The sequence below is a fragment of the Falco naumanni genome, chromosome 2 (assembly GCF_017639655.2).
Source record: "Falco naumanni isolate bFalNau1 chromosome 2, bFalNau1.pat, whole genome shotgun sequence".
Taxonomy (NCBI): domain Eukaryota; kingdom Metazoa; phylum Chordata; class Aves; order Falconiformes; family Falconidae; genus Falco; species Falco naumanni.
Window position 1 is genome coordinate 70,077,218 of NC_054055.1, and position 25,666 is coordinate 70,102,883.

A 25,666-nucleotide genomic window follows, 5' to 3' on the forward strand; every position below is an offset into this window, starting at 1 on the left:
TGACCTGCTCTCCTCCCCCAATTCCCCCGCTCCCTTTTCTACCAGCTGCCTAACACTTACAGTCTTACATACTGCCATTCAGCATTTACAGAGCCACTAGACACCTCCTTACACCTCAAGGACTGGGAAACATAATTCATGTACACTAAACGTCCTACAGTGAATTGCACTGAGCATCTAAAAGTGACATAAAATTTTGAAAAGCCAGAAGCACTGCAACGAAGCAGTTGCAGCTGGGTGGCAAGGAGCAATGGTACTTTCCCAGATGACAGGGCTGGTAAAATATGTTGCAGAAGGAGAAAATTTTAGAAAAGGTTGTTAAAAAGTAGTTGCACTAAAATTTAAACCAGTCCTCCTCCTTTTATCGAACTGACAGAATGTCTTTTTTACCTGCCACACCCAACTTCAAAATAAGCATCAGCTAAACTATGCTTTATCCAGCTCAATGCTGCATTTTCCCCCCTCTGAATATAATTAACAGCCACCTCCAGTTTAAAAAGAGATTCCTTAAACCAACAGCTGCATCAGAATCAGCACCGAAATGCCTTGAGAGCTTTTGCTTAAACCCACACTTTGAAAAGTCATGACGGAGTTCATTTTCGTAAGTCTGAAGACAGAAGAAAGTGAAGTGTTTTGCTAAAATTTGTTCTGTGTATGTGTAAGAAAACTTCCCCCTGGAAATGTGTTTTGCAAAATCATGCAGAGAAATAGCATGAAGCCATTCTCGTTGTAAAAGAGCAAACCGATTTGCAGAGGGTGGGTTTGAGGCTTAAAGGGCAATTCAGAGATAAGGAGGCACTTTCTGTGTTTACATGAAGAGTTTCCCAGACCTCTGTAAGACACCTGTCCTGACCATGTCTCCACACCTTGGTCAAAACCTTTGCTTTGTTTCCACTGTGCAGCAACACATGCATCAAGTAGCTTTGTAAAAAAAAAAAAAACTCAAGAACCCCAAACAAAACAAAAAAATTGCAACATAGTCCACTTGGTAACTCAGTAGACAGGAGGCTGTACTGCTGCAATGGATGCAAACAGTGCTGAACTGAATGCGCTACTGCCTATCCCACAGCTGGGCTGCACCTGGATTAAACAAAAGTCAGAAAACCACAGCAAGCCTTGTAGTCAATGAAAGGCGCCTGCTTCACTCACGAGGATGAGCCGAGACCCAGTGCTTTTGTCCAGCACCAACCACGAGGGGCTGCAAGCCCTTTTATAAAGAAATTTACAGCAAACTCCACGATGGTTTGCCATCACAGGCACAGAGCAAACGCTGAGTTTCGTTCCCGCACTTTTTGGGAAGGATGCAGACGCCTGTCCTGGGAGCACAGCACCACTGCACCACTCCCCTGTCCCACAACCCTCTTGCCCTTCCCACACCGAACAAGTCCGTTGTGCCCCATTTCTTCCCTCCTCCCCCCAAAGGGAGAAACAAAGGGCAGCAGCCTCCAACAGCTCGAGACCAAGGGATCTGGGGCTTGGTTTATTACATGCTTAACGGAGCGCTGAATTACTGGTGGTTATTGCCCGGTTTAACTGCTTTCCTTAAAAGAGAAACATGAGCAAACAAGCATGTGTCATGAAAAAGCCCCTATTCAGACAGGAGCTGACAAGAGAAAGAGTATTCAGGGTTTATGACGGCTTATTAGCAGTTTTGCATTCAGGCACCAGCTGAGCTTCCAGCAAAGACTAATGCAAAGAAATCCCCACCTTGTCCACCACCTCCTCAGGAGGCTTGTCTAGCCCTGGATTTACTGCCCAAGGTTAGCACACACTAAGTAACCGAGGCTTTAACTATACGGACCAGGCATGTGTCCAGGGCAGCTTGCCTTGTCTAGACAAAGGCTTTCAATGCACTTCAGCTAGCATACACAAACCCCCCACCTTCAATCCCAGCACAGAGAGCAGCCGTGGAAGAGAGCATCCCCGGAAGAGAGCATCCCCACAGAGCTCCTCCGACCACCGCCTCTGCCACTGGGGAACCTCCGACCTTTAGGTGATGGCACCAGAGTTTTGTCCAAAAGATGGGGAGGGGAGGATAATACATCACCCCAGCGGAGCAAAAAACAGACCTGAGACTATTTTCCTTCTCTTTTTATCTCAGCTGACAGGTAACAACTGTGATCCCTTCTGCCTCCACCTTGCAAATAGACAGCACTGCAAGCAGAGGTAACTGCAGCCTTGGGCACACATCTTCCCCAATGACTGACAAAGAAGGGGTTTAATAGGCTTTCTCCACATGGAAGAAGGGGATAGGAGAGGAGCAAACAGACTCTGGCACTCCCATCTAGCTAGTCATCTATTTTTCATGAATCCTGTAAGGATTTTTGACCCATACCCCAAAAGTGCAGCTGAAGTCAACCCTGAGGTTGAAAAAGTGTTGAGGAGAGGGTAAAACGGATGGAGCCTCATTTCTTCAGAAAGCCAAAGTAAAAAGAGACCACAAAAAAAGATCTAAAGAAGGTACAGAATGTGTGTGGAGAAACACATTGATGAAAAAACAAACAAACCTCACTCATCTTGGCAGAACTACAGCCAATACCAGAGGTCATGCGGATTTAACCATATCCTTTCTACTTGTTAGTTGCTTTTACACCAAAAAAAGAAAAAAAGCCACAGACATGCCTAGAGGAAGAAATGCAAAGGGTGATGAGTGTAGAGTTTAGAGGAAGGGAGAGCATCAGGAAAAATTCACCCACATCAGATGAATATCAGCGGAAGAGAGCAAGGACAAAACAAACTGCAGAAAGGGAAGTAAACCTGCCACCGCTAAAAAAAGGACAAAACCAGAAAATTCATTCTATGAGAAAAGATTAAAGAATAAGTTCAAGACATGAGGCAGTTCCAAAAAGCGGTACTTCTAGAAAGAATTTTTCTCCTAATCCTGATGAGGGAACATTGTCTCAAACCAAAAACGTGCAAGCCTTTGCCCACACAGCTCTAACCGTGAGCTGCAGAGCCAGGCTGATACTTAGTCTAGTTCCACTGACTTCAGCAGATTGGGCCTGATCCTGGACAACCAAAGCACTTCTAGCTTTAGAAAAAGAACCTAAACTAAACCAAAATACACCTAAACACGGCAGAAGAAGGATTATCTCTACCATACACTTATTCCACCGCACTTCTTTTTGTCTCAAATGACATTTACGCGTTTTAAATCATAAATATACATGCGGTTTGCATAATCTGTTAAGGGTATTATTCCTGCTGGCCTAAAACAGCAAAGACATTCAAAACATTTCCCTCGAACTATTCAAATCATGAAATCATGTACTTGTTGAAGAGAAGTTTGGCTCAGGCACTCACAAGACATTTTCTGCTGTCACGCAGAATGGTTCCTGACACTAGGTGGTTTTGCTGACGGCTGTGATTCAGACGCAAGTCCCTAGTCATTTCAGCATGTTGTTTTTACCATCTTTCAAAGCTGTCCATAGTCACTATTGAAAGAAACCCACAGAATTCAGTGCAGCAGAAGCAAACCAAATCTGCACCTTGCAAAGAAACTCGGGACTGGGCATCCTTGGAGCAGCCCTGTCCGTCTCTCGGGAAGAACAGTATCTCAAGGTCAGTTTATGAACACAGCTCTCTGGGAAACACTCTGTACTGCTGCTGGGTGCACAATCTGCACAGAAAAAAAAAAAAAAAAAGGAATGGCCTTTGAAGGCGGACAAGCTATTAAATTTTTACTAGGTGAAATGTTTACTGAAAGAAATCTAGTCCTTTCCACTGTTGGTTATTATCATAACACACAGAGTAACTGACATACAATTAATGGAGCTTTAAACCAAGAGTTCTTGGAAGGAAAACACACCCCACTTTTCAGCTAACCTTGACAAAAAGCCAGGTTTTGGTAAAGTTCAGCAACACACGTGGCTTTACGAGATTCCCCGTTTATTGGGCACCTCTCACTCTCACAACAAGCACCGGCTCCAAGCAGAGGTGAGAAGGGGCTCTGCCAAGTCACCACCATCCACCACCACCGACACAGACTCGGGAGCAGTCAAAGTTCACAGCCCAAACTGCCACCCCAGAGGTACCATTCCACCCACACCCTCTCCAGTGGGTTTTCATGTACATGTGCCATTTCACATCAGTCAACAGTTCAGACAATGGCACCCACAAAAGAACTCCATCTCCTCTTCTCCTAAGCGTACTGATCCTGCAGGATGAACAGATACTAACAGCAACACGATGCTTTTAATAACCAAGGCTACTGGCTTTGTGTCCAGACTCCCAAGGACTTACAAACTAAACTGATGCCACCTTTACGTATTTTAAATGTTGTTCACATTCCCTTTTCCCATCTTCTCCTACCCGAGTTATAGAGAAAGATTAAAACCCATATTATTGTGCTACTGGGTCAGCAGATTCTCCAGCAAGTCAAGGTACCTCCAAGACCTAGTGCTTTCAGCACAGCTTTGTACTGTGTAAGCAAGCAGGATCCCTCTCCCTGCTGGAATAAAATAACTAGATAGCACCCAAGGCGTTTCAGCTGTCTGCTTCACCTTCCCTTCTCCTTTCCACAACAGGCAATCCCACTGGTGGGGTGCACAAAATAAAGTCTTCCCCTTTCCCATACAGCCCTGTGCAACCACACTGTATGTATACAAAACAGATTTCCTTACAACTGCAGCACGCACTGACTACACTCTTTGTTATAAAAAAAAGCTAAGAGGAGCAGAGCGGCAGCGGCAGAGGATGCTCCAAAGTCAAACCCTGACCACAGCAAGGACTTGATCTGCAACCTGAAGTGGCAGTGCCAATGACAGCCGTTTCACTGCCCATTTCTGTCTTCCCTTCCCAAAAACCCATGCAAGTGCTGCCATGACATTCAGTCCACGAGGAGGCACCTCCACACTCAGCAACTAAGCTGGAAAGAAGTCTGCTCAATAACTAACACATTTTTATTCCTGAAGAGGAAACCAGAGCACTCTTCCATTACCTCAGAAGAAACCTAAGGAAAGGTAGCATTACTCAGGACTGATTTACTGCCTCGAGCCATTCAGAAAATCATAAAGCCAGTGACATATAAGACAAGCAACTCATTCACAAGAGCTCTTTGATCTTAAATACAAATAAAATCAGGTCAATATTAAAGATTTTCATTCCTCGCCATATAAGACTTCCACAAAGGCTAAGGAAAGCTCTTCCCATCTCTTCTTTTAACACTCAAGTTATTTAGCAAGTAACATTTCTTTCACTTGACTTGAATCATTTTCCCCATATTCACTTGTCATCACTCCAGAATCTAACTCTTGGTGAGAACCTAAAATGCACAGGGAGAACTGCACAAAGCTTTTTCCACAGCCCCCAAGGACAAGTCAGATCAGAGAATTTCAATGTATTTCATGTGGGGGAAAGGAAGGAGTAAAGCGCACCTTTCCCAACATTCAGATTAAATAAAAGATTTTTCAGTAATTTGTTATTCAAAGCATTCCAGCGATTTTTAACAGATGAAGAGGAGAGAGCCTATGCTGTCACTATTAATAGGCTGACACTCCTTCTTCCCCCACAAGACCACATCAGAAACACAGGCAAAGGCGATAATTTAAGGGAGACTGGAGGCTCATCAGCTCCACCAGAGCCCCAACCCCTGCGACACAGGGACCCCTCCGAACGCACCCCAGGACGAGCACACCGGGCACGAGGCGCAGCGCTTGTGTACGCGAAATCAGGGAGGTCCTTTACATCCGAGGCTTCCCTGCAGCTCTCCACGCTGCACCTTTTGTTCCTCCTCCTACAACAGTGCATTGTTAACTTAATCTGCTGAAACAACAGCTGACTGCAGGATAGGCTAAGGATATAGCACCACCTTACATTTTTGGTTTAACGTGCCTGACTGTGTTCGAGCAGCATTACAATTTTATTTATTTGCTTTCTAAATCAACCAAGAGCTCTCACAGGCAGCAGAAGGCCCCTGAAGCTATCACTGTAATGTGATATCTGTTCATAAACATCAATATACCAATTTTAAAGGTATTAACACTGCTGTTTAGTCATGGTAAAATATCCTAATACCCGCCTCACCTCTGTTACAGACAGCAATACAGTTAAGTGTGAGCAATTCCGTTCAGGCCTTTCTGCCAAACTCAAACACAAACCTCACCAACTGCAAAACAGCACATAACTATTCCACCACAAACACAAGGAAAACAACTAGGGGTACCACCACGACGCTCACTCTATGAGATGCACCTGCCCAGTCGCCCGGGAACACTTAGCCCCTTCCTCTGGGAAGCTCTTAAAAGACCAGGGGGTCAACCTGCAAAGTCTTCCTCCTCTTCAGCTTGGGCAAGCATGAAAGCCGATCCTAACTATCACTAAGGCAAAGAAGGGATCTCTCTTGATTAAAGCACAGCTCCATCACATCCAGAGATCTGGACTGTACCCGTCTCACATTTCCTGGTGGGAACAGCAGTTCCTTGCTGTATTTCCCTCCCACATCCTCACACTGAAGTAAAGCACGGTGGGTAACTTCAGTATCAGAGAAGCACACGAGCTCCACTTCCTCCTGTGTTTATACAGGAGATACCATGCAATCGATAGTTCAGTTTAACAAATGGTGCGCAATACGAAACTTCGAGTACTTCAGGAATGTCTGCTGTAGCTGCTGAAGGAACATGCAGTATATTGCCTCAAAAAAACCCCAAGTGTTAATTAGAGAAAAGATACTCAGATTTACAACAGATTGAGATTTAAAAATAAGATTCACAACCAGATTGGATTCTACTAGCTGAGCGTACAGCTTTGGAGAAGCAATACAACGACACGGCTGGGGAAAAAAAATAACAAAAATTCAAACAGGTTTGATGGAAAAGGGTATCTTGCAGAGAAGCACCTTTGAAAAAAACACCTTGCATATCAGGCACTTAATTACAAACTCTTTTGATGATGGCGATAAATTTAAAGTATTTTTCTGTAAGTCTCTCCTGAAAAGCAGTAACCTAGAATAAATGCATTCTCTGTAGAAGTATAATTTACCTGAACAGGAGAGACCCCGGCACTTATTGCTGAGGGCACAGAGAGGAGACACGAGGCATTCACTGCTTTTCACACTGATAGTTCTTCTCAACCAGATCCCTCAGAAGTTCTGCAGAAATAAACCTGTCTATATTTAAGTTCCCAGCCTTCATGTAAGAGTGTGGAGACACTAACTGAGGGCAAGCACATTCACCTCCTGATAAATGCATGCAAAACCAGGTCACTTACTCATGAGTCTTTTGAGAAACAGGATGCTTCCCTTCCAGTGATGGGCAAGACTGGTTTTACATGTCATTCACTTTCACACATCCACTTACAAAGGCATCTTCAGTCCTACTATATATCCCACAAAGACAACCGACTGTAGCAGCTACTACACGCATGATACAGAGTAGGGTCAACCTGTCTGACCTTAGACATCTAAAAGACATACAACTGAGACATCTAGAAGACATACAACTGAGACATTCATCCTAAATTCCCATTATAATTAACAGACAAAGACTCAGGTAAAGAGCAACTTATCTCATCCTAGGGTAGTTATATCCAGAGGCCATTCCCCTGTCCTATTTCTCTCCACTGTGAGTCCTACAGCACACAGCTCAGATTTAGACAGCAAAAGGACAGTAGGCAGCCCACCTACTGAAGCACCTTTCCAAAGTACATCCAAGCCACTGCACAGGAACAAGCTATAAATTACTGACCAGAAATACGTATCTGCAGCTCTTACTACAAAATGTATTTTTCACCTATCAGGCCACCATAAAATAACTGCAGATACACAGCTATCAGTTTTTTTGGAGAAGTACAAAAGATGCTCAGTTAGGGCTTTCAGTCAGCAAACACTGCTGCACCAGTTCCCCCCAGAATTATTTTGATTATTGCAGCAGCACATGCTAGTGGGCTACAACTTAGGGTCCATCAGCATTTCGATTTTCTTTACATACCCCTGCCTGCAAGGGTTTATAACTCAGACACAAACATTCCCTCTCGAAGACAGCCTTGCCAGATGGGTACAGCTGTGCTTCCTTTTAGGTATTCTATTGAATTTTCCTTGTGAAGCACAAAAACTAAGAAAAATAATTAATTGCAATAATGTTGGAGGGTCCCAGACTTTAAGATACATAAACCCAAGTGCAACATGCTATACTTCACCATAACACATTAAGGCCCGTGGACCTTAAGCTTTCCTTTCCTGGGTTTGAAACAAAACAACCCAGTATCATTTGATAGCTCAAAGTGTAGAGGGCAGGTTTGGAGACAAGTTTATTTTGTTTTGAGCTTATGGTTTAAATTAGAATCATAAACTCTTGCCCACTGTCATCCCCTACGGCTACTCTCACAAAATCCTAGGAAGAAGCAATTGAAACTCCAGGGCTTAACTGAAATAAGACTGTTGTATTTTTAAGACTTTAAGTAATTTTTAACAGTTCCAAATGCAAAAACCCCAAATAAAGTGCGTCATCTTTGAGGAAAACCAGCAGGAGTAAACTATTGCCTTGGTAGTCCTCGGGAAGTTAATAAAACTCAGATTTGGTGCAACCGAGCGTTCCAAGCTGCTGCTCTTCTTTTACCTATGTAAGTAACATACCCTCATTTCACCTCTGTCCTCTGGTGACGCTGCCAGGTGCAGGAACCAGAGCCAACGAGGCCACACCATGGACTGGTACAAGATAAAAACATGGTAACCCAAACATTCAAACCTAAAACCAGCCCGATGTTCAGAGCCCTATAATGTCCAGTGAAGCTTTGAGGAGCTCCATAGGCATACTGGAAAAGAAAACCCACTTTCGGGGATAATACAACACAAGAGTAAGGAGCCAAAGACCAGGCAGGTGGGTGTTACGGATGGAAGTGAGTACCATCATTTCCACGCAGAGAGCAGCGCTGGAAGAAGGAAAGCCTTCGGGCAGGTAAGGAGCGGGACAGCACCCACGCCTCCAAAGCTGCAAATGCAAGGTGCCCAGAGGGATCTTTTAGGATTTCCCCAGCCAGCGTGGTCCAGTGGGAAGAGCATTAAGCGAGGGGACCTTGCCAGCGGCCCCAGAGCCAGGGAGTCACTGCGGCGCTCAAAGCACACAGGGACAGAGGAGGAAGCAGGCAAGCGGCCATGATGCACCACCAACAGCCCCAGCAGCCACGTTGCTGATCCCACCCCACAGCAGACCTTCTCCAGGGGCAGTGCTACCTGGCTCCAAGAAGTGTGTGCCTACAGCCCGTGCGTCTCCTTCAGCCGCAGGTACAAACCCATGAGTCACTGCGATCCCTGCAGGAGAGCAGCTCTCCTCAACGTGCCATGGGACAGCTCCAAAGGGAGGTGACGAAGACATACCAGATAAGCACTACAATACCAGTATAACTGCATCCACGTTAGCAGTTTTACCACACTAGCTGTTTTATTACTAGACAGGCTGATCAGGACCTGTCAGCGCTTGCAGTGTCCTGTTTGTATAGCAATAACGACAGCTACAGTGGCAGAGCAACCCAGGGAGGCACAGCTTTGGTGGGAAAGAAGCTTTTTTGCCAGGAGTGTTAAACAATCTCCCCAAGAAGACATCACTTATTCTGGCTCATGGTCACAACACAGCTAGGTGGGCTGAGGGAGGTCTCCTCAGCTGGGACCATGCTGAAAACAGCAAAAAATCTGTGCCAGTAAACATTCCCCTGGTGTGCATAAGCCCAAAGACTAGTGAACTGCCATGGGTAAAAGCTAATCTCTTTCAAATACATAATATTTTTTAATACAAATTATATATGCTCATGCATTTCTGCTGACAATTAGGCTGTCCCTTCCTTTTTCTTATATTAAGCACTTCCACTACTTTTTGTTTCCCACAGCTATGAACAGCCCTCTAATTCATTCTCAGCATTTAAGCCAGCTTCTCCATCTTCACCCTCTCATTTCCTCTGCAAATTCACCTTCAGTAGATGCTTCTCTCCAAGCTGTCCCACTATCTCTTCCTAACTCCACATCTTCCCATAGATTGGGTCTTTCACTTGTCAGTATGATGCAAGATCAAGCAGGAGGATGGCAAGGGAGAACCCCAGGGAGATGTCAACGCCCTTCACGCCTGCTACAGTTGAGTTGCACAGGGCACTAGAAATAGGAATTAGCTGCACCAATTTCTAAATAAAGTGGAGAAGTTTACTCCATCCATACGTCTCTCTGGTTCCTATGTGCCTCAGAACCGCAAGTCCTCTGCAAGGGTAAACATCTCCACTCCCCAGTCTCTGTGATTTCACCCTTCTTCAGTGATGCTTTTCACAGGCTTCCCAATCAGCAGCAAATTAAAACCAACATCATTGAGGTCAAAAGGTAGTTAGTCAATACATTCAGAACAGCAGATTTCACTCTGCTGCAGGACGGCCAAGCCCGGGACAGCAAAGGACTGCTGCCTGCAGGACTGTCTTGGCTCCAGTCTGTACTCGTTTCTCCTTCAGAAGGCTGCTCTGTCCTTTTTCTAACACTGAAATAGGTACCACAGAAGTAAGGACTGCTGATCTCCAAGGCCACCCCGGAGGAGATACATCAAGCCTTCTCAGGACAGGCTGGGGACCAGGGACAAGGGTTAGGTGGAGGCATTAAGAACTTCACAACAGCATATTGACCATTTGGCAGCACCCCACAGTTTCTAATCAGTGTCATGTTTTGTGCCTCTGTACAAGTGTTTCACACCACATCCAAGGCAGAAAATAGACTTTTGAAGTAATACTGAGATGCAGTGTCAAAATCTCCAAGTCTTGTACATTCAAAGCTACCTCAAGGTTCCCAAGAAGTATGCACAGTGGTGGGTTTTTTCCTCCCCCTTCCCATAGTTGCCTAATTTTAGAGCCAACTATCTTTTCTTGAGCCTGTGCCGACCTGAGAAACAATTAGGGACCCACAATGCTACATACGTAAGGTATTTGATAAGGAAACTTGTGCGAAGCTATGAGATCCCCTCCCAAATCTACCTCTCATTCAAGCAAGTTGAATTCTTTCCACCACTTTCTTTGGACTGGGACCTAAAACAACGCCGCAGATAAGGATCTTACTGTAACTTTTAACTACAGTCAAGCTCTCATTGTGTAAGTCAATACTACTGAGCTTAAATATCAGCGTCATCCAAAGGCAGGGAGAAATACTTCTGGCAGAGCCAGAGTACACAGTCAGAAATGTAAAATGGGAAAAACAAAAATACCACTTTCCTCCAAGGAAAACAGGTCTCGAGAACGTAGCTACACAACCTACCTGGCTGAAATCACTCTTGCAACAGAAAGTACCACTTGAAAAGAAGATGACTAGAATATAATATGTATACACAAACACACACTCGACCACATGAGAAAAGTCAGCTAGCATTCTAGTCCAAAAATTTATACTAAAAAATGTATATGCTGAAGGCAGGGAAATGCTAAGGGTGAACACCTCTTGTAATGCTGGATTCCCTTTGGGGACATTCCTCAACATCATCCCCCAGGGTGGGCAGCGCAGATATGCCATCATCACAGAGGCCAAAAAAAAGCATTTGTGCACACTACTGCCAAGGCTCTGGTGCCTGGAAGTTGGTAACATGTCACCAAGATTTCCATTACCAGGAGAAAGCAAAATAAAAGCAAGGAATGGAAGATGTATGTTCCTGGTTTTCTCCCCTCCTTTCTTTAATATCCCTAAATTAGTAAAAATCCCTACCCCACGCTTTATGAATAAAGCTCACCGTCCCCATGCCTGGAGCGAGATGCAGAAACCTTTAAGAGGAAAATAATCCGCCTCTGCAAGCCCAGGGAAGTGACCCCTTCCATTGCCAACGGGAAGAGAGCACACACAACAAAAAAGCAAGAAGAGAGTACGAGACTATTTCAACTCAAATTTTATATTTTATATTTTTCAACTTCAGTTGAAAAATCTTCCTACAGAAAGCTGAAAAAATTTCCTAGGAAGACTCTGGGCTGTATTTTGTTACATCCATCACCTCGCAGCCCTGCGCACACACCCAGAAGGTCCCAGAGTGCCAGATCCTCTTCTAATTACTCCAGGAATAAGGAGTCCCTGCCCCAAGGGCCTGCATTTGATTTAAGACAAGATACAGAAAAAAAGAAGTTTTGACCAACAGACAGATGGACTGGGGGAGGAAGAACAAGAGGGACATGTGGTTACCCACAATTGGCAGGTTTTCTTTTCTTTTCTTTTTTTGTTAATGAAAATAAATATCAGTAATCCCCACTGGCCACCTGCCTAGCTTTTGTATATTTACTTAAGAAGGATTTGGGTGATGGAGAACTGGTCAAAAGTTCAACCAATTTCGAGGAGAACAGGGGGGAAAACATCTAGCCGCAGGACCCAGAGAAATGCCAGTATCTCAGCCACCACCTGGTCCTTCCCGATCTCCCCAACAGCAAACTGTCCCTTTGCAACACAATACATGAAAAATCAGAGGAGGAAGGGAAGAAGGCCAGTTCATACTTAAGAGAGCTGGTCTGGACCAGTTTCTGAAAGCCAGTGACCTCACTGATCCTCAGTACAGTTTGCCTTTATAGCGATAAGACTGGAATTGTATTCATGTTTAACAAAATCATTTGAATCCACAATGATGTCCCTTTAGCAGTGAGAGAAAGAAAGGGGAGGGGGGGGCAAAAAAATTCAAATGCATTAGTACAGAATACCAAGCACTGTCCTCTCTTCCTACCCCCAACACAGTCACCTTTAAGACAAAAAGTCCATTAAGACAAAAATAGAGTGTCCTCAGCGTGGGAAAACATTTATCCAAGTTTTAATTTATTTTCAAATCAGCATTTAAACGATCACATCTTACATCATTTCCTTTTACGAGCCAGCAGTTAGACAATACACATCATTTACATGCAGTTTTGGAAGGCTGCAACATAAATCAACAAAAGCAGCCTTCACTATGAATTAACTATTACAAGGCTCTTAGAAAGCCACACCATCCTGTGCTGAGGGCAATTAGGAGTATCATCCCCAATTCCCATCCTTCTGGTGCACTCCTGCTATGCCTCAGAACTTGCGCAAAAACATCCTTCCCCCCAGTCACTGCTGCTACAAGTGAATTACGATGTCTATCTGTGAGATGTAACAGCACACTCACAACAGCTATTTTAAAGTGTTAGCTGTCTTTAAAAACACATATACACGCACACCCAGAAAAACCCACAGAGAAAGTGACTGAGCGACTTAACACCATTCAGTCTCAATAGCAAATGTAATGTGTCTTATGCCTCTATGGACGATCAGCTGGTAGAGATCTGAAAATTTGCAAAGTATTAACCAATGCCTTTAGTTCACGGGTCATTTTTGCATTAAAGAAAGAAGGAAAGCAAACACCCAATTCGAATCTTATCTCGAGGCAAATTAAGGGAGTGTTTTCATTTTGTGTGAGCCAAACTTCAAATTAAGCTTACTACTGGATGTGAAAAACTAAAAACTAACCACAGCAATGCTAAAAATGCTTCTTCACTATTTGCAAAATTTAAAAAAAAAAAGAAGTCCTTAAGGCAGCTAATAATTTGGTAAGCTGGCTACAAGTTCTAGTTACACCACAACACTCTGATAAAGTGGGACTGAGTTCAGAAGGAAAGGAGACTGGAGGCACAGCCATCGCACAAGACAGCAGCATGCACAAGAAGCACAATTACAGGCTAACACCTTCTTCTGGCTGAATTCTGTGCTGTTCACATCATCCCCTGCATGCACCTCACTAGTTCAAGGTGGTACTCCAGGGCTTAGAAGAGGGCTTAGGGGCCTTGAGCCCCAGGTGGGTGCACTGCTCTGCCAGCCCAGCCTACTGCAGGCAGCAGGGAGGCCAGGGGGCTGCTGCAGGCAGCAGGGCAGGTGGGGTGGGCAGGGGGCTGCAGCGGGCAGCAGAGTGGGTAGGGCTGGCAGGGCGCTGCTGTGGGCAGGGTGGGCAGAGCGGGCAAGGGGCTGCAGCGGGCAGCAAGGGGGGGCAGGGCAGGCAGGGCTTTGCTGTGGGCAGGGGGCTGCTGCAGGCAGGGTGGGCAAGGTGGGCAGGGCACTGCTGCGGGCAGGGCACTGCTGCAGGCAGGGCGGGCAGGGGGCTGCTGCAGGCAGCAGCGCGGGCAGGGCAGGCAGGGCGCTGCCGCGGGCAAGCCCGCACATGCCTCTCGGCTCCCATCAGCTGACACCAACCTGTTGAAGGGAAATTTCTCTCTCCAAACTCCCGCAGAGGCGTGGGGCTCCTTAAAAGTGCTCAGCTACAGGCTCGGGTTCCGCAGCCAGTCACTTCTTCATCAGCTCCAAGGGAAATCTGCTCGCTGCACTTCGCAAAATTTAACCCTTTGCTTTCTAACTTACAAGCGAAGCAACTTGCAGAAGCTTCTTTCTTCCTTCCTTCTGTGCCATCATTCTCAGATTCTGAACTAACGACAAAAAGGCAAGCAGCTCCCTGGCCAGCCTTTCCCTCCCAGGATGGCAGGTGAGCAGCAGAGGAGCTCTGCTCTGCCCCAGGACCAATGAGCCCCGTGGGCAAAGGCTTCCCCAAAACACCCCGTTTCTTTCAGGCACCCAGGGCTGGGAAACCGGGGGCTCATTCCCCACCCCCCTATTCACTGCCCTGTAACAAGCTCCTCTTGAAACGCAATGCTCCTTCACACAGCAGACGGGTAAGCAAGGCTGTGAAGATGAAAATCATGTAAACTCTACAGACTTTAAGGAAAGCAGTGGAAAACTTACTATTTTGGATACCTCACCGCCGAGGTCCCAGGCCCACAGCACACTCTACAGAAACTAACCCATTCTGTGCCACAAAACCCCAGGAAGATCCACACTGCTGTGACAGGGAGTAACTCCACTTGCACTCAGGTGCCAAACAAAGGGCTGCCCTTGTATTTCATGCGCATATACACATCTATACACCTATACATAGCTAAATAAACAGCTACAGTAGAATTATCTACAAAAATACCATTAGCTGGCTAGATCTGAGCTCTTTCCAGCAAGCTCAGCAAAGGCAAAGAGGAGAAAAACAGGACTTATTTTCTGCTTTTCAACAGGTCGGCGCGTCTCCTTCCCACCACCACCGCTGGAAAGCAGACTCCCCAGCAAGGCAAAGGACCCATCAGCATCATCGCCGGGGTGTATGAGCTAGACAAAGAGATAACGTCATGCCCTCTCCCGCTCCCTCCGTCCTCCCGCAGTGGCAGGTAGCCAGCCAATCCCGCTCCCGGGTGACATCATCGCCGATGCCATACACGAACGTGGAAGTACATCAAACCGGGGCTGCCCCAGAGATATCGGGGTACGGCCCCTCAAAGACAGCCTACCCCCCGCCAGTCCCTGGGGATGGCGAGCCGGTTAAAAGGGAAATAAAACCGTCTGGGAAGAGGTATTGCAAGGAGAGGTTGCTGGGTAAGGGGAAAGCGGAAGGCAACAAGCAAACACAGCGTAACCACGTTTTTCCCTTGGTTATGCAGTTCCTCCAAAAACCCTCAAAACATACACAGTTTCATCCTGGGGCATCCCTGAAGCATTTTTCCTAACAAAGAAGCAGCTGAGAAAAGTTAAAATACTATTGCACTGCTATCGCGCTGATACTTTTTTTTTACGTAACTGCATTATTTTAAGAAGAAAGAGAAGGTTTAATCACAGCAAGGATGTTTGTTTGTTTATGTACAACCCTGTTAGGCACCCACATTTTAAGACTGTACACAAATGTGGACAAACGCCTAGGAAGCAGCAGTGCCAACACAGTCTTACACACCTGTCAATCCACCACTGTCTGACAGGCTCTACAGCAGCGTTTACCTATTTCGTTTATTCCTGGCACCCAAACTACCACGCCGGCAGTTACCAGGCAAGAGCAAACATTGCCCTGTCGTCTCACCAGTGAGGAAGTGCAGGGGAAATGTCATTAGACAGGCAGCAGGACTAGTGCCCTGACAGAAACCTCCTGCTGCTCCCCCTGTTATCTGAGTGACACCAATGCCCTTAGACCTCAGGTGTTCATTCACTCTTCCAAGTCAATACACGCATGTGCCGAGTTTCACTTCTAATGCTAACTATTCCAGGAGAGTTCGAGGATACTTAAGGAAAATAAAATTTTAAATTTCTATTGTTAAACCACCGAGGACTTTGCTCATTAAGTCAAAGCATTAACAAGTAAGCCAAGAAACAAAGCACTAAACTGCAATAATTAACAGGAGAGTTTCAAGTCACACATTCATGCCCTACTTTCTTTTTTTTTTTTTTTTTTGTAAGAAGGACTCAGGTGATGCAAGCTCTGGAAGCAGGATTACAGAAAAAAATTAAATGGTGTCATTTACTGTCAGAAAAAGAGCCAGAAAAAAATTAAATGGTCAAGGTGGTGTCAAAGTACAACTTCTCATTCATCTGCCCCCTTTCCTCTAACCTTTTGAGCCACCTTTTTTTTTCCCCAGCTTTCTGCCACCAGCAGCACCCTCGTTATTCCACTTCTAGTCTTAAAATGCAACTCGCACACTGCACAGACACTACTTCTCCATCACCAAGGCTGAGGTTCACACCCTCAAAACAAACTGACATGTATTTCATCTGCAGAAGAGACACCAAAGTGCTTTATTTAGTTACTGGAGCTGCAAGCAGCAGTTATCTTGCCACCAAGGAAACTCACCAATTATATTGCCTTGTTTATAAGAAAAAAGAGAAAAGAAACAAAAACAAACAAAAAAACAACAAGCAACCACACACACTCTGTCACTTTCAGTTACCTCTCCTTCCCTCTGCAAATGTGCCTTCCATTTCTACAAAGTTTAGGGCTAGAGCCTTCAGTCTTTAGCCAAGTATTAACTGTGTGAATAATTAGTCATCCTGGTAGCTAGCACTCACTGCAAAGTCATGCAATCTCAAGATTTGTTTGTTCCACTGGGGGGGGGGGGGGGAAGTAAGCTGGTTTCACACCCACATGGGCACTCTCCGCTTTCTGTTTTTTAAAGTCATATACTTGTCAAACAGGTTATTGTGGGAATTCTGATTTTCACAAAATCAGTTTCCCCACTTCGATAGCTTACTGTTGTCTCCCTGCCCCCCCCCCCCCCCCGCCCCCGCCACTGCACAGCACGGCGCAGCGGGAGCAGATGCAGCACCACTCACCCCCTTACTCGACAGCTTCAGCACTTTGAAGGTTTTCCAACAAGGAAACCGGGTGTCAATTTTAATGAAGGCCAATGCCTTTGTCTAAAGTCACCGCAGCAGCAGCAACTTCCATGAGGACTTCCAGCAGCAATTCTGAATAAGCCCATGGAGCTATTTGTATAGTCCGAGCACAACCTGACAGCGCCCACTCGGTTTGGTCATTTCGAGGAGGGGGGCAGGGGGGCGAGTTGGGGGCAATAAGGACAATAAAGGACTATTTCATCATTCCAGGATGGGTACTTGGCAGAGCCATCTATGCCCCCCTGGAAAAGCAGAAGCCAGGAGGCTGACAAACTTGTCACGGGCAGCAACAATGACAAGGACAACATTTTTATCACCCCTAACCGTTCCGCTGGCCACCGCGGGCGGCTCGCCTTCAGCCGTGTGCTCAGCCCGGCGGAGGCACCGGCTACACTCCAGGAAAATGGCAATAACAAAAGGATAAGAAATTCTGCCACAAACCTTGTAGACTTGCCCGTACGTGCCATTGCCAACCACTTCCACCAGCTCAAAAATCCCAGCGGGGTCCTAGGTGGGGGGTGAGGGGGGAAGGGGCGGTGGGGGGTGAGGGGGGAAGGGGCAGAGGGGGCGGGGGGGGTGGGGAAGGAGAAGAGAAGCGGGGTTACATTTTTGTCAGGCGATGGCTGCTGGCAGAGCCCAGCAAGCGAGCCGGGCTGCTGGCGGCGTGCAGCTGTTGCGCCCTGGTTTTCCACGCACATGCCAATACATGCAAACAAAGGAAAAGCAGCCCAGGGCCGCGCTCCCCCCGCCCGCCCCCGCGGGGCTCCCCCCACGCGGCCGCCGGCCCCCCACGCCCCGGCCCCGGCCCCGGCCGCGGCCCCGGCCCGGCCGCTCCCACCCCCGCCGGCCCGGCAGCCCTGGCAAGGGGCGCGCCGGCCCCGGGGGGCCCCCGCCCCGCCGCCCCGGCACTCACCCGCAGGGAGGAAAGGTCGATATCCACCAGACTTTTTGCAGGAGAATCGTTCGCCATTTTCCCGTCTCCTCCTTTTTTTTCTTTATTCTTCTTTCCTTTTTATTTTTTCTTCTCTGTTAAATAATAGCGAGGCCGCCCCCCCTCCCCGGAGCAGCTGTGAATTGCGCGGAGCTCCTCTCCTCCCGTCAGCCCTTCCCTTCTTCACTCCAGCCCCGCCGGGTTGAAACTCTTCAGCATTGGGAGGGGTTGGCGGGGGGGATGATGGATAGATAGATGGATGGTGGGAGGAGGAGGGGGGAGAAGGAGGTGAAGGAAGGGAAGGAGGGAGGGAGGAGGGGGTGCTGCGGTCCGTATGTCTCCCCGCGGCGCGGCGCGGTGCGGTGCGGGGCTGGGTCCCCCCGAGGCGGGCGGCTCTGCCCCGGCCGGCCGGTCGGTGGGTGGGTCGGTGGGTGCCCGCGCGTCCCCGGCGGCAGCGGGCTCACACCATGTCGCGGCGGCGGCGGCAGGAGCGGCGCCGGGGCCGGCAGCCTCTGGCAGCCTCACGGTGCGCCCCGCGCCCGGGCATGGCACGGCACGGCCCGGCCCGGCGGGGCGGCGCTCACGCCGGGAGCCGGCAGCGGCAGCCGCGGCCCCGCTCTCGCATGGAGGGGCTCACGCCCAGCGCCGCGGCGGAGCCCCCGCCGCCTCCAAGCCCTTCCCGCGGCGCTGCCCTCGCATGAAACGGCGCCGGGCACCGGCGGGCAGGGGCTGCGCGTCCCGGCGGCGGCGGGGCACGGGCGCGGGGCTGGAGCTGGGTGCTGCGAGCCAGACAAAGATAGCCGGGGAGGGGGAGGAGGAGGAGGAGGAGGAGGAGGAGAAAAGGGATAGAAAATATACTGAGAGCGGGGAGGGAGAGAGAGAAAACAGCTCCCCCTTCCCTTCTCCAACAGGAAAAACCGGCGGAAACGCGCCCGCACCAAAGCACTGCTGGGTAAACTCGCGGGGAGAGAAAGGGAGAGGGAGGACCGGGAGGGGAGCGGCCCTGCCCGCCCCGCCGCCGCCCGCCCCGCCGCCGCCCGCCGCCCAACAATGGCCTCGACGGGGCGGCTGCGGCCCCGCCGTGCACAAGGCCCGGGCCCGGCCGGCGGGGAGGCCCACGCGTGTCCGCGGCGGGGCCGTGGGGCTGCGCCGCTGGACGGGGCCGTGGGCAGCCCCTGCCTCAGCCCCGCGGCGGGGGCGGGGGGGGCCGTGCGCGGGGCGCTGCCAGGCTCCCTGCTGCCCCCACCGCGGCTTTGCGCGGAGACCGCGACTGTCGCGACCGGTATTGCTCGTGGGGTGGGTGGTGCTGCTGGTATTTTCGCTTCCTGTCTCCCGGTGAGATGACCAGCAAAATCTCTCGTTCCCCCGCCCCCCACCAGAGACCCCAGGCCCACAGGAAAAACGTGCCTGCCCCATCAGAGACCTCTGCAGAAACGGAGGCAGATGCTGGCCTCCAGAACCAGACCCAACACTCAGGTCGTGTTAATACATCATCTACTAACAGCCAGAACTGTCTCAGGCTCGTTCCTGCTCCAAAGCATCCTTCAGCAGAACCTGAATCGTGGAAAACTCCCATTAACCCCTCCCGAGCTAGTCACATCAGGCAGTTGCACGCAGGTGTAAACCTTGGCAGGATTTGTCTCTCATTGAAGTTCTTTATCACACCGATACGGCAAAAATGTTACCTGCTTGCAAAAGGTCGAGTTACGTTTCCTGTGGGAACCAAGGTTTTCCTGTCTCTTCTACTTTAACCACAAAATTACATATACATAGCTATAAGTATCACAGAAACATACTTTTGAAACAAAGCAAACCTGTTGAGCGGAAAGAGTAAGAATAAATTACCGTAACAGTTTAATGGTGTACTTCATTTTTCACTTGTAGTTACAAAGAAAGGAAACTGGGGCCTGGGCCGGGCAACTGTTTTTCTCTGTTCAGGAACCTACAGTCATGAGAAGGCAAATGATTTCAAATGGGCTCGATGCTGGGTCCGCCTGAGTGCATGCACACAGTAGTAGCATCAAGTCTAGAGAGGCAGGAAGTTTGGAAAGCCGAATTTCCACAAAGATTTATTACCAACAGCCTGGTTTGCATTACATGTCCCATTTAACTCCACCTTTTTATGCACAAGAGCAGCCTTGGTAGGTCAGACCCATTGCTCGTCTAGCCCAGCGTCCTGTCTCCAGATGTAGCCAGTGGTGAATTCTGAGGGAAGAGCACAGGGATACCTTAACCACCCAGCGATACTTCCCTGGGGCACCTTCCCAGCTCTCTGCAGCTCAGGGAGCTCTTCAGCAGCGTTTGGTGTCACTGTATTTCACAGTCTCTGATGCTTTGTTCCTTCCACTAGATTGCCTGTTGGCTGTGTGGATTCCTACCTGCTTCTGGCTCTCACACTATCCTCTGGCAGGGAGTTCCAAAGATCAACTAGCTGCTTGTTACGTGCAAAGCACTTTTGTTCTTTGGCTTTGAACCAACATCTGCTAGATTGCAAGTACCCCCCTGCTGGTTCTTGCGTTGGAATAGACGATAATAATTTCCTATTAATTTTCTCCATTGCATTCATTTTTTATAGATTTCCATTGTGTTCCCCCTCAGTTTTTGCAAGCTAGCAAGTTCTGGTCTTTTTAGTGATACCATGAATGGAAGCCATTCCATAATTCCCCTTCATTGAACCATTCTGCTTCTAATGCCTTCTTTTTTAAGACAGGGGAATGGATTTCCTTACCATATTCACAATGGGTTCCCCATGCAGCGTCATGGCGATGTCCTGGTTTCCAGTCCTCTCCTGATACTCCCTTTTTTCACTCTTGTTGAGCATGAAAATGACTTTTCTGTGAAACATGTCTATTGTAACTCCACAGTCCCTTTCCACAGTGATAATACTGCCTCAGAGACCATTGCTGTGTACTTTTGGATGCTGCAAAAAATTTTCAAGCCCAAAATCTGAACTGCAAGTTTTCCAAACCCAGTATACAGCACCTTTCTTGTGCCCCTGAAATACAGTCTGAGTTTTTCAGAGCTGAGGCTCTGAGCCCAAATACACATTTTCACCATTATAGCTCTGACGTGGCTTCACTGTAGTGTCTCCTCTCTGCTTTGAGCTTATGTTTTATTATAGTGAGTTTTCTTCTTTGGTTTGTTTTAGTATTGTATCAGAAGACCACTAAAGAAGCAAAAGTGCTAATGACAAGATTGTGAATCGTGAAAATTGGCACATCTCCTAACTTTAGGGGAAAAAATAGCTTTTGCAAAGCAGTAAATGCCACAGGAGACCTTCCTGCTAGTTCCCAGGGTGAAGCACCACACACCTCACCTTCCTTTTCCTTCCTACACAAACGGAGGGATGAAAGGGTTGCTCTCTTGAGGAAGAAGTCTCTCTGGCTGTGGCCAAAACCACACTCTTCACATGTTCATCATGCTTTTCACTAGCACAGCGTACTTACCCAGTTTAGAAAGTCTAAAGGTTAAGAGACCAAACCTAAAACCACTGGAAAGATGGGCGGTCTGTTTTAACTCTTCCCCACAGAGTGAAACCAGCACCCCTGAAGGAGACAGAGTGAGACGGCCATCGAAAATCATAATGCAGATGAAATGCAAGGAAAGGTAATTTTAGCCCTGTGGATAGTCACCCCACACACAGAGCAGTAAATGACTCTGTCTTCTAATGACAAACTAAGCAGAAGCATCAAAAATTCTGAGTCAGCTCCATCTGTTTGGGAACAAAGCAGAAGAAAGCTACAGGGCCAGTGTGCTGCTTTCTGTTACCCTCAGACACAGTTGCACCCGTTCCTGTGCTTGCAGCGGCGGAGGGAACAGAGGAGCTGTAGTTTCCTGAGCAGTTTCAGCATCCTTGAAAGAGGGAGGCTGAGCCATTTGTTCCTGTCCTCTGGCATCTCATCCCTTGTGTCAGCATAAGCGTTCGTACAGCTGTGCAGTGAGCCAGGACTCATAACAAAGCTAGCCCAGGAAAGGAAAAGAATTTTTATTTTTACTATTGATCAGTTCCCTGGGCTGGTTCATTGCGTGACTGCTTGAGCAGTTGTGTCGACAAGAGGGAGGGGGTACAGAAACTGCATGCAGGGCAGGAAGTGTAACCATAGCATTACCTCTTGGTGGTAGCTGTGGCTTAAGCCAATTTCAACTCTCAGTGGACCTGTAGGGGTAGAACTAGAGAAACTTCCTTCCTTACTGGAAGAGGCACTGTGGGAGTAATGGGAACCCAACATTTATGTTCAAGCCACAAAAGAAATTCCTTGCCCTCAAATTTTTTTTTTCCCCCAGTTCTTTGAAATTGCCTTTGTTTTATTCTTTTCTGCATTTAATACACTGGGGCCCTAATCACTGACCAGGGATGTAGAGGTCATCAACTGCACAAACTTTTTAAGAGCTTAATCATCAACAGTATTCAAGAGATGAGTAAAGAGACAGGAAGTTCTGAATTTTCATTTTGTTTCCGCTGCTGATTCATCCTGTAGCCTTGGGGCATCTTGTTTCCTGCCTGCGCTCCCATTCCCTATGTGGAACATGGGAGTGATTTTGACCTCCTTGACAGTGTAAAGTGTTAGATGTGCCCCGTTGTACTGTCTAGGGAAATGGTTCTAGCCTTGGCCAGGAAGGTCCATGAGGGAGGATCAGGCTAGGGTGAGGAATATTGTGGGAGAGAGTCACGAGCAAGGCCGACTGAGGCTTTGCACAGACCAGCTCTCCTGCTGCAGGCAGGCTCCCAAGGCCAGAGGGAGGTTGGGAGCCTTTAAAGGCTGCCCGTTCTCCTCATGATGGTAAGTTCTCCTTGTGCTGGTGATTACAACACATGCTGGTAGCAGATCGTATGCAGAAGGATGCCACACAATCAGCCTTCCTCCAGCTTACACTCCTCTCCTCCCCTGCTGCTTCCACCGCCGCTATCTCACAGCTCCATGTGAGGGCTGCTCTGCGTGAACACTGCCGGCACACCCAGGTTCTTATAGACTGCATTTGAATGTCATATAGGTGGTTGTGTTCCTGCAGCTCTGGTTGCCCAGTTGTGCACACACTGCTGCTGGTGACATCCTGCTGCTTCTCCCCCCCCCCCCTCCCCCCAGGATACTGCGCTGCCTCCCAGACCAATGAATTACCCTCATCCTGACACGCAGACGAGGCTCAGGCATGGAGCCGGACCTGAGCACAGGGAAGCATGTGTAGATGTCACTGCAGGTGACACCGAGTTGCGCAGAGCCCAAAAGGAGCAGTTTTCTACCAGCTGTACACTTCTAGGCCATCACTGTCCACCCCCAGCCTTCCTCTGCTAGCATTTCAGGGACTGAATAGAAAGGACTCCTGAAACACAGGGGCTGCCTAAATATAGCAATCCCACTAGCGCAGGAAGCATGGCAAAGAAAGGCAGAGCACTTTCCGTGACTGGCTCTATACCAGGCAGGAAGGCACAGTGCTATCAGCACTGTCAGCACTTTAGAGGTGCCCATCTTTCCCCATCCCCTGCCAGGCTCCACATCTGTGCTGTTCTTTCAGATGTGCCTGTACAGGTCCCCTGTATTGTGATCCGGTAGCTGGGCTGATCTTAGCAAAAAAGAAAACACCTTTTATCTTTATTTTTTGCAGGTTTTGCTTTACCTCTTATTAACGCCCTGCTTTCAAGGAGTGGGGGGCAGTAATGTGAGAACAGGAATTCCTCAAGTTGTTATTGCACAGAGATCTAGGTACCACAAAACTGAAAGTCGTTTTGGGGTGAAGGAGTTACCTCAAATGGCATTGCAGTATAGGCTAGGGAGAGGTTAACCTTAGCCCTGTAATTATTAATATCATACCTGGCAATACTGGAGCACTCAGCAATTCTAACTTGATCCAGATCACAAATGAACATATGACAATGTTCTTATGAAAATAACATAATATGGTGTTTATATCATCTTCATGCTTTTATGCTGGATGTGATGAAGAAAGATGGTACTTGCTCCATCTAAGCCCGTAGGGCATGAGAAGCTGATAGCTGAAATGGTATGAAGTTTGCCAGGACAATGTGCTCCCAGAGAAACCTGTGAACAAATCCGAACCACTGAAGTTCAGCAATTTGCAGTACCTAGCTGGGGCATTTTGAATCTATTTCTGAACATGCCCACACAGGATTTATATCCATGTAGCCACAGCCTCTGCAAGGAGGCTGCTCCCACCCCTGGAACAGAATGGGACAAGGAGGGGTGACTTCATGCTGCCACAATCTTTCGCTGACTCCACATCCCTCAGTGATATACCATAATGAATTCGCAGTGCAGCACAGCCCAGGATCTCACACTTCACATCAGACTGGGATTCGTCTGTCCTGCAGCCAGGCTTAAAGCTGGCGAAGATGCATAAGCCTGGCATAAAAATACTGTTGCATGCTTGGGCTAATTGAGAAGATCTCGGGTATATTTTTGGACACTGTCCATGCTCTAAGTTTTAACAAGCTAGCTGTTTCTGATCCTGCTATCTATCACACAAACCATGCAATTACCAAGTGTGGCTGGCTGTCACGGGCTATCTCTGCTTGTAGCTAAGCTGGCTTGTAGTTATCTTCCCATGACCCAACTGTGACACTTACTTCACCTCTTAGACAGGGCCCTGAGCCATATCTGTAGCGGCTCTGAGCAAACATTTTTCCTCCGCATCTGAGTCAGAACTCCTCAGGGAGTACTGTCCCTCCTCATGTTGGTCCTGATGTGCCTTATCTTATACAGGGGTACCTGGGGATGCTCACCCAGAGTTTCTGAGATCCATGCTTCGGGGTGATGAGCAAGGCAGAGAGGCAACCTGCTCAAACCGCATTTGTGCCCTGGAATAAGAAAAGCTGCTCTACCAATGTGATGGTGGCTGTGGCTCTGCAGACATTTCTCTGTGGGCAGAAATTGTGTAAAGATCTCCCAAGCCTTCTCCACCAAGCGCATGGGCATGCATCCTACACTTACCTTCCTGATCTTTGGTTCCCATCACTGCACCATCCTTGTAGTTGTGCTGGTGCCTTTACTTGCAGAGCCATGTGATCAAACAGAGAAGCATTGGAAATAACCCCTGTTTTGCCATTTTGTTTTGCTTCATCCAGCTCACTTGTGTTCACAGTGTGGTGAAAGAGCAGAAACGAGCAAAGCAGTGAGCGTGGAGGTGGTTGGGTTGCTCTTTCATAGGCCTCCAGCCTGTATAAACACAGTTCAAGTTGAGTCTGCATGCCTACTGGGCTCTTGAGGAGACAGGTGTGGAATACTTTTCAAGAACTTATGCCTTGTTTTGGCATAGCCCTGAACATAGTCTTGATGTGCCGTGTACCGAGTCAGAAATGCCACAACGACATGATGCAAAGCATTGAACCTGTATGAACTTACTCTGTTCGCTCAAATGTGTTCCAAAAATTCTGAAGGCGTCGTTTTGCCCCAGAACATCTTCTGATGGGAGCAGGTGCCATAGCCAGCTTAAACCTGGTAAAAAAGCGTAAAGCTAGCACAGAAACATGTCTGTATACTTGGGCTAACTAAACAGAAAGAAGATTGTTGCGTGCTTACATCTGATCCAGAGCAAGCTGATCCCAAAAAGCCCACAGATCTGGTAATAACCAGCCTGTAACCATGGCCGGAGTTGGTACA

The 25,666-nt window shown here is 47.9% G+C and overlaps 2 protein-coding genes across 13 annotated transcripts in view; one reads left to right on the top strand and one right to left on the bottom strand.

The window, feature by feature from the left end:
- MAP4K4 (mitogen-activated protein kinase kinase kinase kinase 4) overlaps positions 1-18,806 on the bottom strand; it is a 170,877-nt gene extending 152,071 nt beyond the window's left edge. For all 12 annotated transcript variants that reach the window (XM_040584713.1, XM_040584705.1, XM_040584712.1 and 9 more), the window contains exons 1-2: positions 18,036-18,806; positions 17,564-17,629 (exon numbers count right to left, since the gene is read on the bottom strand). In XM_040584713.1, the coding sequence (XP_040440647.1) occupies positions 17,564-17,629; positions 18,036-18,092 (123 nt within the window). In that variant the 5' untranslated portion in view covers positions 18,093-18,806. The remainder of the gene's footprint in view (positions 1-17,563; positions 17,630-18,035) is intronic.
- Positions 18,388-19,872, top strand: LOC121083883 (skin secretory protein xP2-like). Its single transcript, XM_040584714.1, has 2 exons — positions 18,388-19,005; positions 19,433-19,872. Exons 1-2 carry the CDS (start codon positions 18,388-18,390, stop codon positions 19,802-19,804), a joined length of 990 nt encoding a protein of 329 aa, XP_040440648.1. The 3' UTR covers positions 19,805-19,872.
- Positions 19,873-25,666: the final 5,794 nt, after the last annotated feature.

Excerpts from the sequence above, each read along its gene's own strand:
- LOC121083883 (XM_040584714.1), top strand. The coding sequence starts at position 18,388 with ATGTCTCCCCGCGGCGCGGCGCGGTGCGGTGCGGGGCTGGGTCCCCCC. Across the intron at positions 19,006-19,432 it reads CCGCACCAAAGCACTGCTGG|AGACCCCAGGCCCACAGGAA; the intron begins GTAAACTCGCGG and ends GCCCCCCACCAG.